At 50.3% G+C, this 13,008-nt stretch overlaps 1 protein-coding gene across 2 annotated transcripts in view; it reads right to left on the bottom strand.

Annotated features, from left to right (window-relative positions):
* The window catches only part of Sin3b (SIN3 transcription regulator family member B), a 35,765-nt gene extending 32,746 nt beyond the window's left edge, over positions 1-3,019 (bottom strand). The window contains exons 1-3 of one of the 2 annotated variants that reach the window (XM_005359145.2): positions 2,884-3,019; positions 2,188-2,294; positions 451-604 (exon numbers count right to left, since the gene is read on the bottom strand). In XM_005359145.2, coding sequence (XP_005359202.1) covers positions 451-604; positions 2,188-2,294; positions 2,884-2,982 — 360 coding nt within the window. In that variant the 5' untranslated portion in view covers positions 2,983-3,019. The remainder of the gene's footprint in view (positions 1-450; positions 605-2,187; positions 2,295-2,883) is intronic. The other variant, XM_005359146.3, reaches the window with a different exon arrangement.
* Positions 3,020-13,008: the final 9,989 nt, after the last annotated feature.

Here is a 13,008-nt window from a genome sequence, read left to right as displayed (position 1 = left end):
TATGCCAACTACACGAAACTGTGACATAAAACAAAGTTATTTCCATGCACACAGCTCAACCACTTGGTTTTATTGGAGGCCTGGATGAAAGCCAGCGGATGCCACTATATACTTTGGCCTGGGAGACTTGTTGGGAAAGCCCTGAGGCCAGACCTCAGCAACTAGTGATGCGATGACTCTGAACACAAAATTCTGACTCCATTCCCCGCCCCAAGTGCTGGGGATTGAATCCAGGGCTTTGCCCATGCCAAGAGCTCTCCCACACCGAACCACAGCCCCAGCTACTACACTCGATTTAAGACCTCCAACCTGTTCACTTCGGAATGAGATTTGGACTAGAAGCTATCAGAGAACTAGAACAGGCCGTACAAGGCTTCCGGCAGCATCGCAAATGTCCAGCTGTGCTCCGGGTAGGCTGACTTGAGTCCACATCACCCAAACGAAGCCTACCTGGCTGGTCAAAGGAGACTGGATGTTCAACTTGCCGTTCTTGGGAATGTCTATGCGGTATCCAAGTGGGAGGAAAGCATTAAACCCCACAATGAGGTCAGGGTGCTCATGGAAGAGCTGGGACACACGCCTGATGACGCCAGGGGTGTCAATGCTGGAAGAAAAGAATGCAAGTGGGCAAGAGTTCTGGGAGCAAAGCAGAAAGAACCCCTCAAATACCCGCCAATCACCACAGGCCAGGGCTTCAGCAGCAGCAAAGACTCCTAAAACAGGCCCCATCCTGTTCTTGTTTGTTTGTTTTCCATTTGAAACAGGGTTTCTCTGTGTAGCCCTAGCTGTCCTGGAACTTTCTAAGAACAGACTGGCCAAGAACTCAAGAGATCTATCTGCCTCTGCCTGGGTGAAAGGTGTGCACCACCACGACCTGCTTAAAATAAAAATGGACCCCATCATGTGAGACCACCTGTGATTACCTAGGTCTGGCAAAAAATTCATAGCTCCCAAGTCATACGAGATCCTGGGCCCAGTCCTGAAAATGTCCCAAGACCTGGGTGCTGGGCTAAGAATCTACAGGAAGCCACAGTACTCCAAGCAATGTGAGATATTTCCTAATATTTTATGAACCAGGGAAGGGTAAGGATACATTTTGGGGTTTTAATGTTTTTCAAGACAGGGCTTCTCTGTGTAGCCCTGGCTGTCCTACAGCGCTTTATAAACCACTCTGGCCTTGAACTTAAAGACCCTTCTGCCTCTACCTCCTGAATGCTGGGATTAATGGCATGTGTTACCACTGCCCAGCCATTTTGATTTTTTTTTCTTAACTAAAGGAAAAGTCTTAACACCAGAGCCTTCAAGTTAGAGGATGGGGGAAAAATAGGGAGACATGGGGAGGGTCATCTTCTGGCCTCAGTATCTTGAATACCCAGAAGAAAGCAGCCTAGGCCTTTCACACTTCCTAAGAGCAGACAGTAGAAGAGAGGGGGAAGCTGACTGACTGCCACCTGTCACTAGGGTGAGTCCCTCACCTAAACCAAGCCATCCCTCACAAAAGGTTCTAGAAGACACAGGCATAACTCAGATGCACCCCACTACACCAATGGCTCTGTGCCTACAACAGTTCCTGTATTTTATGTCAAAATAGGTGCCAAACTAGGAAGGGCTAGGAGAAGCATCCTGGGAACAAAATTTAAGAAGAAACCATGCACCCTCCCATAAGTAACATTTTCTTAAAGTATTTATTTTACCACTGTTCCCCCAAACAAAACTTATACCTCCAACCTTTCATAAACAAAACTTGAAAAATTTCAAAACTGTTCTGTTTAAATTTACTTTTTGCAAGGGGTATGTATCACAGCCCCCAAGTGCAGGTCAGATTACAACTTGGGGGAGTCAGTTCTCTCCTGGAGCGCAGGTGATCAAGCTTGGAGGCAGGCAGGCACCTTTACCCTGAGTCTCCTCACTAACACCCAAATCAACATTTCAATTAAAGAGTGCTCTCTGTCCAGGCCTGGATCTCACCCATTCCCCAATTCCTGACCACCTTCCAGGAATCCTCATCAGCTCCTCAGAGTTACCTCATCCTGTGACTATTTCAGAAGCTGCCCAGGCCAACCAAAGCTATGAAAGGTCACCAGCTTAAGGGCTGAGATGTAGTTAGTACTACATGGGGGGGGGGGAGTGGAGAGGGGGGGCTCATCCAGCCTACTGCTCCCCGGTGCAGAACGCCCTGCAGGTTACCTCTGGCTTTTGAACTCCTTCATGATCTCCAGAAAGCCATTATAGGTGGCAGGGTCGCTGCCAAAGCGGATCTTCACCTGGTCGAGGTAGGTGAGAGCGTCCTCCACCTGCGAGGAACGAGAAGGCCGACGGTGGGCTGGGGTCACGCGATTCAGAGACTGTGGACTGGAAGGCCAGGGATAGAGAAGGGGTGGCGTGGGGCTGCAAAGGGCCTCGAGGATAACTGCGGGGTTCCGGGGAGGGCCGACGAGGACGACCGAGGGCCAGCGGCTAGTCTCGAGGGGCTTCGGAAGCCCGAGGAGTTCCGGGTTAGACCGAAGACCGGCGGGGAGGACCGAAAGGTCTCGGGGAGGCCGCGACATCCCCTGGAAACCGAGGGGTGGCTAGGATAACTAAGGGCCAGCGAGTAGGACTCGGGGGTTCCGGAGCGCACCGCGGGGCCCCGGGGATGACAGGGGCCGCAGGAATGACTGGGGGATGTCGAGGAGGTCCGCGGCATCTCCGGGAGGGTCAAGGAGCGGCGAGAAGTAGTGAAGCGATGGGGGGAAATCGAGGGGCCGCCGAAGGATTCCAGGGAAGGGATGTGGGGTCCCCGGGCCCCGACTGCACAGAGAGGAGGCCGAGGCGGGGCCGCACGGAGGGACGCCGGCCCGCGGGGCTTCAGGTCCCCAGAAGGAGGCTGGGGGCGTCACTCACGTGCACCGGCAGCTTCTCGTGGCCTCCAGAGCCCGAACGACCCCAGCGGGAGCCGCCGAATCCCCGGCCCGCGGAGCCTCCGCCGCCTGCGTGCGCCATGTTGGAAGTCACAGCCGCGTCTGCCCCGCCTCCGCTGGAGCCCAGGTCGCGCTTGCGCGGGCCCCACCCCCTAGGGGCGAGATTCGTGACGTCACTACACGGGCGTGTTAGCGCGAGGAACTCGCGGGGGTGGGGGCGGCTGCCCGAGGGGTGGGGGTCGTTCTAACCGCGGGTTCCTTAGGGATCTATGGCGACCCGGAAACTCAAAGAATTTTTGCTTTATTTTGTTGGGGGGGGGAGTACTTTTTAGCAAAGTTGGAAAACATTTTTAAAACTCATTAATTTTATAAAACTGACATTTCGGTGTTCAGGCTCCCCTGTCATCTCAGTAACAGGAAGGCTGAGGCAGGAGGATCACTCAGATCACTTGCTTGCAGACTGAGCTACATAGTTAAGACCACGTCTTAAAAGAAATTGACATTTAGATGTTGACATTATCGGAAACAAGTCCACGTATCTGTTGACCAGTGACCTGAAGATGTATTTGTAGGACCTGCTTCTTCCTGGGAAGTTTCTGGACTCCGTTCTGTGGGGTTGATGTGGCAGTGGACTGTGAGCAGCAGCTATTCTAGAGCTATGTGGACTGAGTACTTGCACTGAGTGTGTGCCCTTGTGTAAACTCGTGCCTTTATGTGTGTGCTGTGGCCAGAGGTGAGCAATGGTGTCTTTTGAGACTGAATCTCTCACTAAACCTGGAGCTCACTGTCCGAAAGGGACAGGGTAGCCAGCAATGCCGTCCCCACCGCTGCAGTGCTGGTCAGAGCCAGCCAGTGTGCAGCAAGCTCTTTTCCCACTAAATCATCTCTCCAGTCCCGTTTTCTCGATCCCATTCATAGCTGGGTTGGAGCCTGTACCATACCACTGCTGCTTCCAAACTTTATTTTTGTGGAGCAGGCACTGGGGTCCAGGGCCTTGCTAGTGTTTGACAAGTGCTCTGTGGAGCCACATTTCCAGCCCGTGCTGTTTTGAGATGAGGCCTCACTAGGCAGCACAGGTTACTCTCCAATATTCAATCTTGTGATTGTCCTGCCTTCTCCTCCTGAGTGCCTGGAAGACAGGTGTGCCACCACTCACCTCAAGATTTCCATCTTCCCTGCTTTAGAGTTTTCATAGGCTTGTGGCTGAACAAGTCAACGAGTGTAGGTTTATTTTAAGGAACAAATACATGAGGAGGTCCATCCCAGTCACTGATTTTAAAATATAAGATAAGAAAAATAAATTGTATTTACTTGTGGGTGAAGTTATTCAAATACATTCTTCCTATGCTATCTTATAGAAATGTCCCTTTCATAAGTGTATCTGTGGCCAGGCATGGTAATAAACACCTATTAGCCCAGGCAGTACATGGGGGTCGGGGGCTGACCAGCCCGCCTAACTGAACTGATACTCCACACCAGGCAGAGACCCTGTCTCAAAAATAGGAAATGAGGCGGACGGCTTCATGGTTAAGAGCACTTGTTGCATGGACCTCTGCAGACACCAAGCACACATGGTACACAGACTTCCATGCACATCGAACATCATATTCATAAAATTAAGGACTTTTTTTTGGTTTTTCAAGACAGGGTTTCTCTGTAGCTTTGGAGCCTGTCCTGGAACTAGCTCTGTAGACCAGGCTGGCCTCCAACTCACAGAGATCCGCCTGCCTCTGCCTCCTGAGTGCTGGGATTAAAGGTGTGCACCACCACTGCCTGGCTTAGGACTTTTAAACAAAAGGTGAAAATTAATGTGTACACACAGGTACACACCCACACGCGCGTGTACACACAGGTACACGCTCACATGTACATATGCCACACATACACACACACCATAAGGTGGACGTAAGGACCCACTCCATGGAGAATCAGCCACTAGAGACCCACATTCATCCTTCAGAGGGTTCTGCCCACCCTCCTGCCAGTGGCGCTCACAGCACACACCCTCAGCTGGGCTGGGTCCAGCTACATCCTTTCCAGCACTCACTGTGCAGGAGCCAGGTGGTGGGTGCGCCTTTAATACCAGCACTCAGAAGGCAGAGGCAGGCGGATCTCTGTGAGTTCAAGGCCAGCCTGGTCTACCAAGCAAGTTCCAGGACAGCCAGGACTACACAGAGAAACCCTGTCTCAAAATAAAAATAAAAATAAAATAAAGGCTGCAGAAGAGTTGGTTTTCAGGCAGGCACGGTGGCCACCTATCCTCCCAGCAATTGGGAAGCAGTGGCAGGATCCCTGGGGCAAGCTGGCTGCCTAAACTGGCTGAATTGGGCCGCTCCAGGTTAAGAGTGAGTGCTGGATAGTTTTGTGTCAACTTGACACATGCCAAGAGTCATTTGGGAAGAGGGGACCTCAGTCGAGAAAACACCTTCATCAGATTGGCCCCGTGGGCACGTCTTTGTGGACATTTTCAAGACTGATGTTTAGTGTTGGAGGCTCTGGTCGCCGAGGGCAATGCCAACCCTGGGATGCTGTCTCGGGGTATTCAAGAAAATAGTCTGAGCAAGCCTCATGTATCCTCGTGTGCGGCAGAAGCAGCACCCTTCCGTGGCCTCTGCCTCCGTTCCTGCCTCCAGGCTCCTTCCTAAGTTCTTGTCCTCACTTCCCTCAGCAATGGGCTGTGAGGTGGAGCTGTGGGCTGAAGTAAGCCCCTTTCCTCACACAAGCTACAGCAAGAGACCAGGGCTCAACACATGAGGTAGACACCCAAGATCGTCTTTGGCCCCCATGTGAATATGCACATGTATGTATGTGATCCCACACACATGAGACTAAACATACAGACCAGAGAGACAGAGAGGTTAACCTGTGCATGGCAATGCCTGTCATCTCAGTAGAGCCTAGGTTTCAGAGACATGTCTCCAAGCTGCAACAGAAACAAAAGAGGAGGAAGGCGAGTACACTGGGTGCCTAGCCTCAGAGTCCTGACAGAAAGGGCTAGCCTGTGGGCCAGAGGCAGAACAGAGGAAATCAACCCTGCTGGCTTTTGCTCCCAGAGACAGGCAGGTCCGTGGGAACTGAAGCCTGGCCTTGAGCAGAGAGCCTGAGGAGCTGGCATCTGTGAGATAATGAACAAAGGCCCTGTGATGCTGAGCAGACTTGCTGACCACAGGACAGGAGCAAACAGATAAAACCGTGGTGGGGTGGACAAAGCTTGCAACAATTTGTTACCGAGCAACAAAGAACTATCTCAACCCCAAGTTCTTGCCCCAGAAAGCGCCTCCCAGGGTGCTGGCTCCTGCGAGAGAAGCACTGAGTCAGATCTTGCTTATCAACCACAAATACGGCTCCGCGAAGAGGAGGGCTGACAGCTGCCGAGTGTGTGGAGCAGGAAGATGTGGAGGGACAGGGACACCCTGGAACTTCTCAATGTGGCTGTGGAGGGGAAACTGATGTCTAAAAAAAGTCTAGGCCAGACACTTATGAGACTGAGGCAGGAGAATGAATCACCATGAGTTTCAGGTTAGCCTGGGCTACATAATAACCTGTCTCTACAGAACCTGTCTCAAAACAGCAACAAAAATCTACCATAAAAAAATTACAGCTTGAGTCAAGATGGCTCAGTGGGTAAAGGGGCTTGCTGCCAGGCCTGAGGATGTGAGATCAATCCTTCTGGCCCGCAATTGTCTGCTGACTTGACCTACACGGGCATGCTTTGGCACACACCCAGTGTCCTGGTCACTGTTCTGTTGCTGTGAAGAGACACCATGACCAAAACAACTCTTATATAAAAGAAAGCATTTAATTGGAGGCTTGCTTATAGCTTCAGGGGTATGTCCACTATCACCATGGCGAGAGCATGGCGGTAGGTGCTGGGTAAGTGGCTAAGCGATCATCCTGGCCCATAGGCATGGAATGAGAGACCTCAAAGCCCACATCCTCCAGCAAGGCCACACCCCTAATCCTTATTATCCTTTCGGACAGCATTCAAGTATATGAGCCTATGGGGGCCATTCTTACTCAAACCACCACACTTAGCCACACACACATGGCTCACAAACAATGCCCCTAAAAATATGTAAAAATAATTTAACATTTTTGTTTGGGATTAGGGAGATGACTCAGTGGGTAAAGCATCTACCACAAAAGTTTTGAGACCTGAGTTCAAATCCCACATATCCACATAAAGCTCAGACACAGTCGCAGAAGCCTGCCATCCCCGCACTCTGAGGGAGACAGGTGTGGAGACAGGAGCCCTAGGCCAGCCTGGCTTCTGCAGCAGTCAGTGAGAAACCTGCCTCAAAGTGCCCTTTAACTTCCTTGTGCACACCATAGCGCGCGCGCGCGCGCACACACACACACACACACACAGTGCACACACACAAATACAAAATTTTAAAAATATTTATAAAAAAGCATCTGTGTAATAGCCAGCTGAGGCAGTTCACAGCCCAGCAGGCAGGAGGAAGATGAGGATGATTAGGAATTGAAGGTCATATTTGACTGCATAGAAGCTTCCAGACCAGTCTGGGATACATGATACCCTCTCTCACCAGAACACATTGTGGCCAAAGCGATGGCTTAGTGGTTAACTCCATGCTGGTGTTGTAGAGGACCCGGGTTCAGTTCCCAGCATCCGTGTGAGGTGGCTCACAAACACCTGTACTCCAGCTCAGGCACCCTTCGCTGGCTTCCACGAGCACCTGCAATCAGGTGCACACACATAATTAAAAGCAATAAATCTTTAGCAACGGCAGTGGCCTGCAGAGATGGCTCAGCAGTTAAGGGCATTGGTTGCTCCTCCGAGGTCTCAGGTGTTATTCCCAGCACCCACATGGAAGCCCACAACTGCCCGTAACTCTAGCTCCAGGGCCCCACACCCTCTTCTGGCATCTCTGCATGGCATTCATGTACATAAACCACACACACAACTAAAACAATAATAAAAATCAAAATCTTATAGCCAGGTGTGGTGGCACATGCCTCTAATCCCAGCACTCAGGAGGCAGAGGCAGGCAGATATCTGGGGCTTCAAGGCCAGTCTGGTCTACAAAGCAAGTTCCAGGCCAGTCAGGGTTACACAAAGAGATCCAGTTTCTAAAAAAACAAAACCAGAAAAGCCTAAATCTCTAGGAAAATAAAACAAAAGAAATACATGTATATATATATATATGTCATATATATATGTTGTATATATACATATGTATGTATGATAAAGGTTTATTGGTTTTGACCATTGTGTTGGGTTTTGTGTGCCCCCTTAGGTCTTGTTCCTGAGAGGCTGTCTTGCATGGCTCACCTGAGTCACCCTGAAATGGCTCAGCGTTTAGGGGGATTCCTTGTACCCTGGGGATAAATTGTGTGTGTTCCAGTTTTCTGAGCCTGTGAAACTATATCCAAGATATACAATCCAAAGATAAGATACATTTAAGAAATGTTTATTTTTATTTATTTATTGTGTGTATCAGGTTTGGTGGCAAACACCTTTACCCAATCAGCTGTTTTGATGACCTGAAAAATTCAACTCTAGTTTTGTTGGGTTTTTGCATTGAGGGGGGGCATTGCTCACCTCCATGCTTTCCTTAGACACTCTGTAGACCAGGCTAGCCTCAAAGTCAGAGATCTGCCTGCTTCTGCCTCCCGAGTGCTGGGACTAAAGGTGTGCTCCACTCCACCTGGCCCCTTGCTTTTGGGTCTACAGTAGGCAACATGTGGTGGAGCCATCAGCCCACCTGATGGTGGCCCAGAAACAGAGAGGAAGAAGAGACCAGTGTCCTTCAGTGCCCTCCAAAGACATGTCCCCGTAACCTGACTTGCGGAGCATCCTGGAAAAAGAGCCCTCTTTTATTTTGGATTTTGGTTTTCTGAGAGAAAAATTCCAATTGTCTGTGGCAGAGGCCAGCCTCAAACAATAGCAGGCTCCTGCGGCAGCTTTCTGAGTGCTGGCATTAGCAGAGTATGTCACCACACCCAGATGGAAGGTTTGTACGTAGCCTTTGAGGTACATTTCAGATCCACACTATAACGGTATGTGTACTTCCTCCCAGGGTCATAAAAGAAGCAAAGGGTTCAAGGATTCGAATACCTCTATAAGGCTGATACCTGCCTAGAGTCCCCCAGTCAGGGGCTGGGGGCGTGGCTCAGTGGTAGAGCACCTGCCTAGTATGTAGAAGACAGAGGTTCCATCCACAGCACCCCTCAACCCCTCATACATCCTGAAATAGTAGACAAGACAACATAAATCCCTGTGTTAATAATGCTATGAGCTAGAGAGGAAATGTCACCCTCCTGTTGGGGACAGTTTGTTCTGTTGTCTGAGAACTTTCAGACACAGCCTGTGTTCCATGATATGCATGCAATACGGTCACAGTCATATATGAGAGTGTAAGGTGGGGCAGAAATTCTCCCCCCTTGCCGCTGCTTAGCACCTCCTGTTAGAGTCTTCCTCAAAGCACATAGGTTGTTAACATCCAGAAAAAACAATTTCTTCTTAGTTGTTTTTTTATTTTTTTCCAGACAGCGTCTTACCCTGCAGTCAGGCTTTCCTGAAACTCAACTGTGTATCCCAGGATGGCCTCAAATTCCTATCATCCTGCCTCAGCCTTTGAGTCCTGGCAGGACAACTATTATATGAAAACTGTTTAGCTGGGTGTGGTGGCCTTTAGTCCCAGCACTCAGGAGGCAGAGGCAGGGGGAGTCTCTGTCTAGTCTACATAGTAATTCCAGGACAGCCAGGGCTACATAGATTCTGTCTCAAAACAGACATCAAACAAATAGAAAAAAACATCTTTAAAAAATTTGTGTGATCATGATGGTTAAGTCTTGCTGTGAACCTGACTGGCTGTGGGTTGCCTAGGAGACACTCCTCTGTGTGTCTGTGAGGCCTGTTTCCAGGGACCTGGCTTGGATAAAAAGACTGAGAAATAAAGCTGTATGTTTGTCCTCCTGTCTACTCATCTGCTCAAACGTGAGCCGCTGCCCAGAGCTAGCCGCCGCCCAGAGGAGGGGCTGTAAGATGCTTTCTGCTGGATGGTGGTGGAGGACTCATGAGAAATAAACTTCACCTTCCTTGAGAAGCTGCTTAGCTGGAACTTGAAAGATTTGTGAGCCCCTCCAGGGTTGGAGAACCCACACACCACTGCTGGGGAGGAGACCCTGCCTGGGAAGCTGCAGGGTGTCAGGTCAGCTTGGTGCCTGCTGGAGTCATTAGCATCAACGTTCTAAAGAGGCCTTGCTTCCACACTGGGTGCCGAGGGCCAGGGGTCTGGGAGAAAGACTGCTCAGAACAGCGCACAGGCCTTCCCTGCTCCAAACGAACACCCAGGGGAGCGTTTTCCAGGGTCAGCCTCAGGGGTACACACAGCTGCCGCTGATCATCCTGAGCGGGAGCAGCATCCACGTGGTACTAGTTTTACTGGCATTTGACTGGTCTTATGGGATCCAAGTCGGTTATGGGAGCTTCCCCCAGGGTTCCAGAAGGTCAGGCAATATATAAGGACAGGCCAGATCCTAAAAGGCCTTGGAGGGGCCGTTGTGGGAAGATGTAGAGATGAAACCTGTACTGCAATGGAGACCCCAGGAGTTCAGATTTTCAATCACGCGCCTGCAACAGTGTGAGCGTGGAAATCCGAGGAGAACCTGCCTAGTCAGTTCCCACCTTCAGTTCCCGCTTTCCGCGTTAGTTCCTGCGTCCACCAGCTAAGTCCCAGGAATCTAAGAGGGCTCATCCGGCTTCAAATGCCTTTGTCCTTTGAGCCATCTTGCTGGCTCCAGACCCCAGGATTTTTAAAATGCCAGGACCATGAGATGTTTATCAAAGAAAGACCTAGGCAGGGAGAGGACCTGGCCCTGTGTGTGGCAGGTGGGCTGTGGGTGCCCACATTGTGGGTGCCAAGAGTTCCATCTGCTGAACACGGCGCTTCAGGTATTTTCTCGGCAGTTTTCTGTCTTGCTTTGGTCTGATTTTCCTTGCGATGTCCCTATTCTTTTCATTTGGAATAGAGTGTTAAAACCTGTACCCTTAGATAGCAAAAGGTTGGTTGTTCTTACTATGTAGTCCTGGCTAGCCTAGGACTCACTATGTAGACCAGGCTGGCCTCATATGTATTGAAGTATGTAACTTCCTTGGTATTATTTTACAGAGGGTCACAGTTAAGGTGGTGCTAGAGCCTTAGTACAGGCTCCTGAACAATGTTGGAATTGTGTAGACTTTGAGGGACTGGAGAGAGGGCTCAATGTGTAGAGGCGCCTGCTGCCAAGCCTGACTACCTGACTTTGATCCTGGACAACTGTACGGTGGGGGGAGAAACAAGTCTTAGGAATTGTCCTCTGAGATCCACATATGCACCGTGGCAGTGTGTACTGCACCACCCCCCCAAATAAAATAAACACAATTATTTTGAGCATATTCAGAGATAGACCAAATGCACCTTGTGATGTGGGAGTCCTCTCTGTATGCTATGAATATCATTGGTTAATAAAAGAACTGCTTTGGGCCTAAAGCAGAGCTATAGGGGACAGAGCTAGGCAGGGAAAACAAAACAGAATGCTGGGAGAAAGAAGGGCGGAGTCAGAGAGAAGCCATGGAGCCACCACCAGAGACAGACGCTAGGAACTTTACCCAGTAAGCCACTGCCTCGTGGCAATGCACAGAGTAATGGAGATGGGTTAAATTAAGAAGTAAGAATTAGCCAATAAGAAGTTAGAGCTAATGGGCCAAGCAGTGATTTAAATAATATAGTTTATGTGTGATTATTTCGGGGCTAAGCAACCAGGAATGAAACAAGCAGCCTCCCCACAACAACCTTGCATTATGAGATGGCCAAGAGGCCCTAAGGACTGGGTGGGCTGGTGTGATGCAGGAGGCACATGTGCCGAGTTGGTAAGGGGTGGACTGGCCATGGGTCAGCTTCACCCCCAGTGTGACTGAGAGTCTGTGAGGGCATTTCCAGAGAGCTTTCACTGAGGAAGGACGATCCACCCTGAACAGGGGTGGAGCCATGCCACCGACCAGAGTTCTAGAATGAACTTCAAACAACAACGCCAAGTTTCTGCCTGGCTGTGAGCCAAGGCCTAAACCTCCTCCTTCCACCATGATGGACAGGAACCGTAAACCCTGACCCCAAAGAAACCCACCCCACTTAAATTGCTGTGCCCAGTGTTTGCTCACAGCAAGGAAATAATGGGAACAGCCAGCAGCCTGCAGTAGGGCTTAGGGAGCAAAGTCGTCTGTGCGAGATGTTTCCATCCACAGTGCCCGTGGGAGCTGGGGGCCACACTCCATTCACACACACCCCCCGTGAGGGCCAGGGGTCATGCTCCATCCACACCCCCCCATGAGAGCCAGGGTCACGCTCCATCCACACCCTCCGTGGGCTGGGGTCATACTCTGACACTCACACAGCAGTAGGAGCCTCTTACAGCTTCCACCCTGTGTACCTACCATCCACCAGCCTGGAGCACATTGCTCAGTAACTGAATCTCCCTCAGACTGTTGCAATGAACACAGGAATTTTATTTTTGTTTCATTTTTGAGACAGTGCCTTGCTATGTAGACCAGGCTGGCCTCAAACTCACACAGATCCTCTGATCCTGCTCTGCCTCCCAACAGCTGGGATTAAACACCTCTGTGACCAAGCCCCAGACACTGGAATTTTAGGCCAGAAGCTGTACATCAACTTTCCCTGTCAGGATGAGAGGTGTGGGGAGGGAGCCAGGGAGAGGCAAAATGGTAACATTTTCCCCTTCAAGGGCTCTCTGCTCAAGCTAAGGGTCCTTCAGTTAAGGGGAAACGGTGGGAGACTTCCTAACTAGCAATGGCCAACAGTCACACTCCAGTGTTGGAAAAGAATATGTGGTACAGTCAATAATGGAATAACATGCAGCCAGAGAGAAGGCCATTGTGTTCCATGAAATCCGATGCAGGACGGCTGTGCCGCATTCCCTCGCTCATACACAGGAATTAGAAGGACGTGGAATTGTGAGGACCAGCGTGGGACGGAGCTGAAGGTGGATAAAGAGGCTGTTTGATGAGTGTGTGCTGCAGTCAAGATGAACTATCTCATGGGCCCCTACTAATATGCACAGTTAATACAGGTTAATAAAAATAAAA

This window comes from Microtus ochrogaster, linkage group LG1 (genome assembly GCF_000317375.1).
Source record: "Microtus ochrogaster isolate Prairie Vole_2 linkage group LG1, MicOch1.0, whole genome shotgun sequence".
NCBI lineage: Eukaryota > Metazoa > Chordata > Mammalia > Rodentia > Cricetidae > Microtus > Microtus ochrogaster.
Note: the sequence above shows the minus strand (reverse complement) of the source record. Positions and strands in the feature narration are given on the sequence as shown.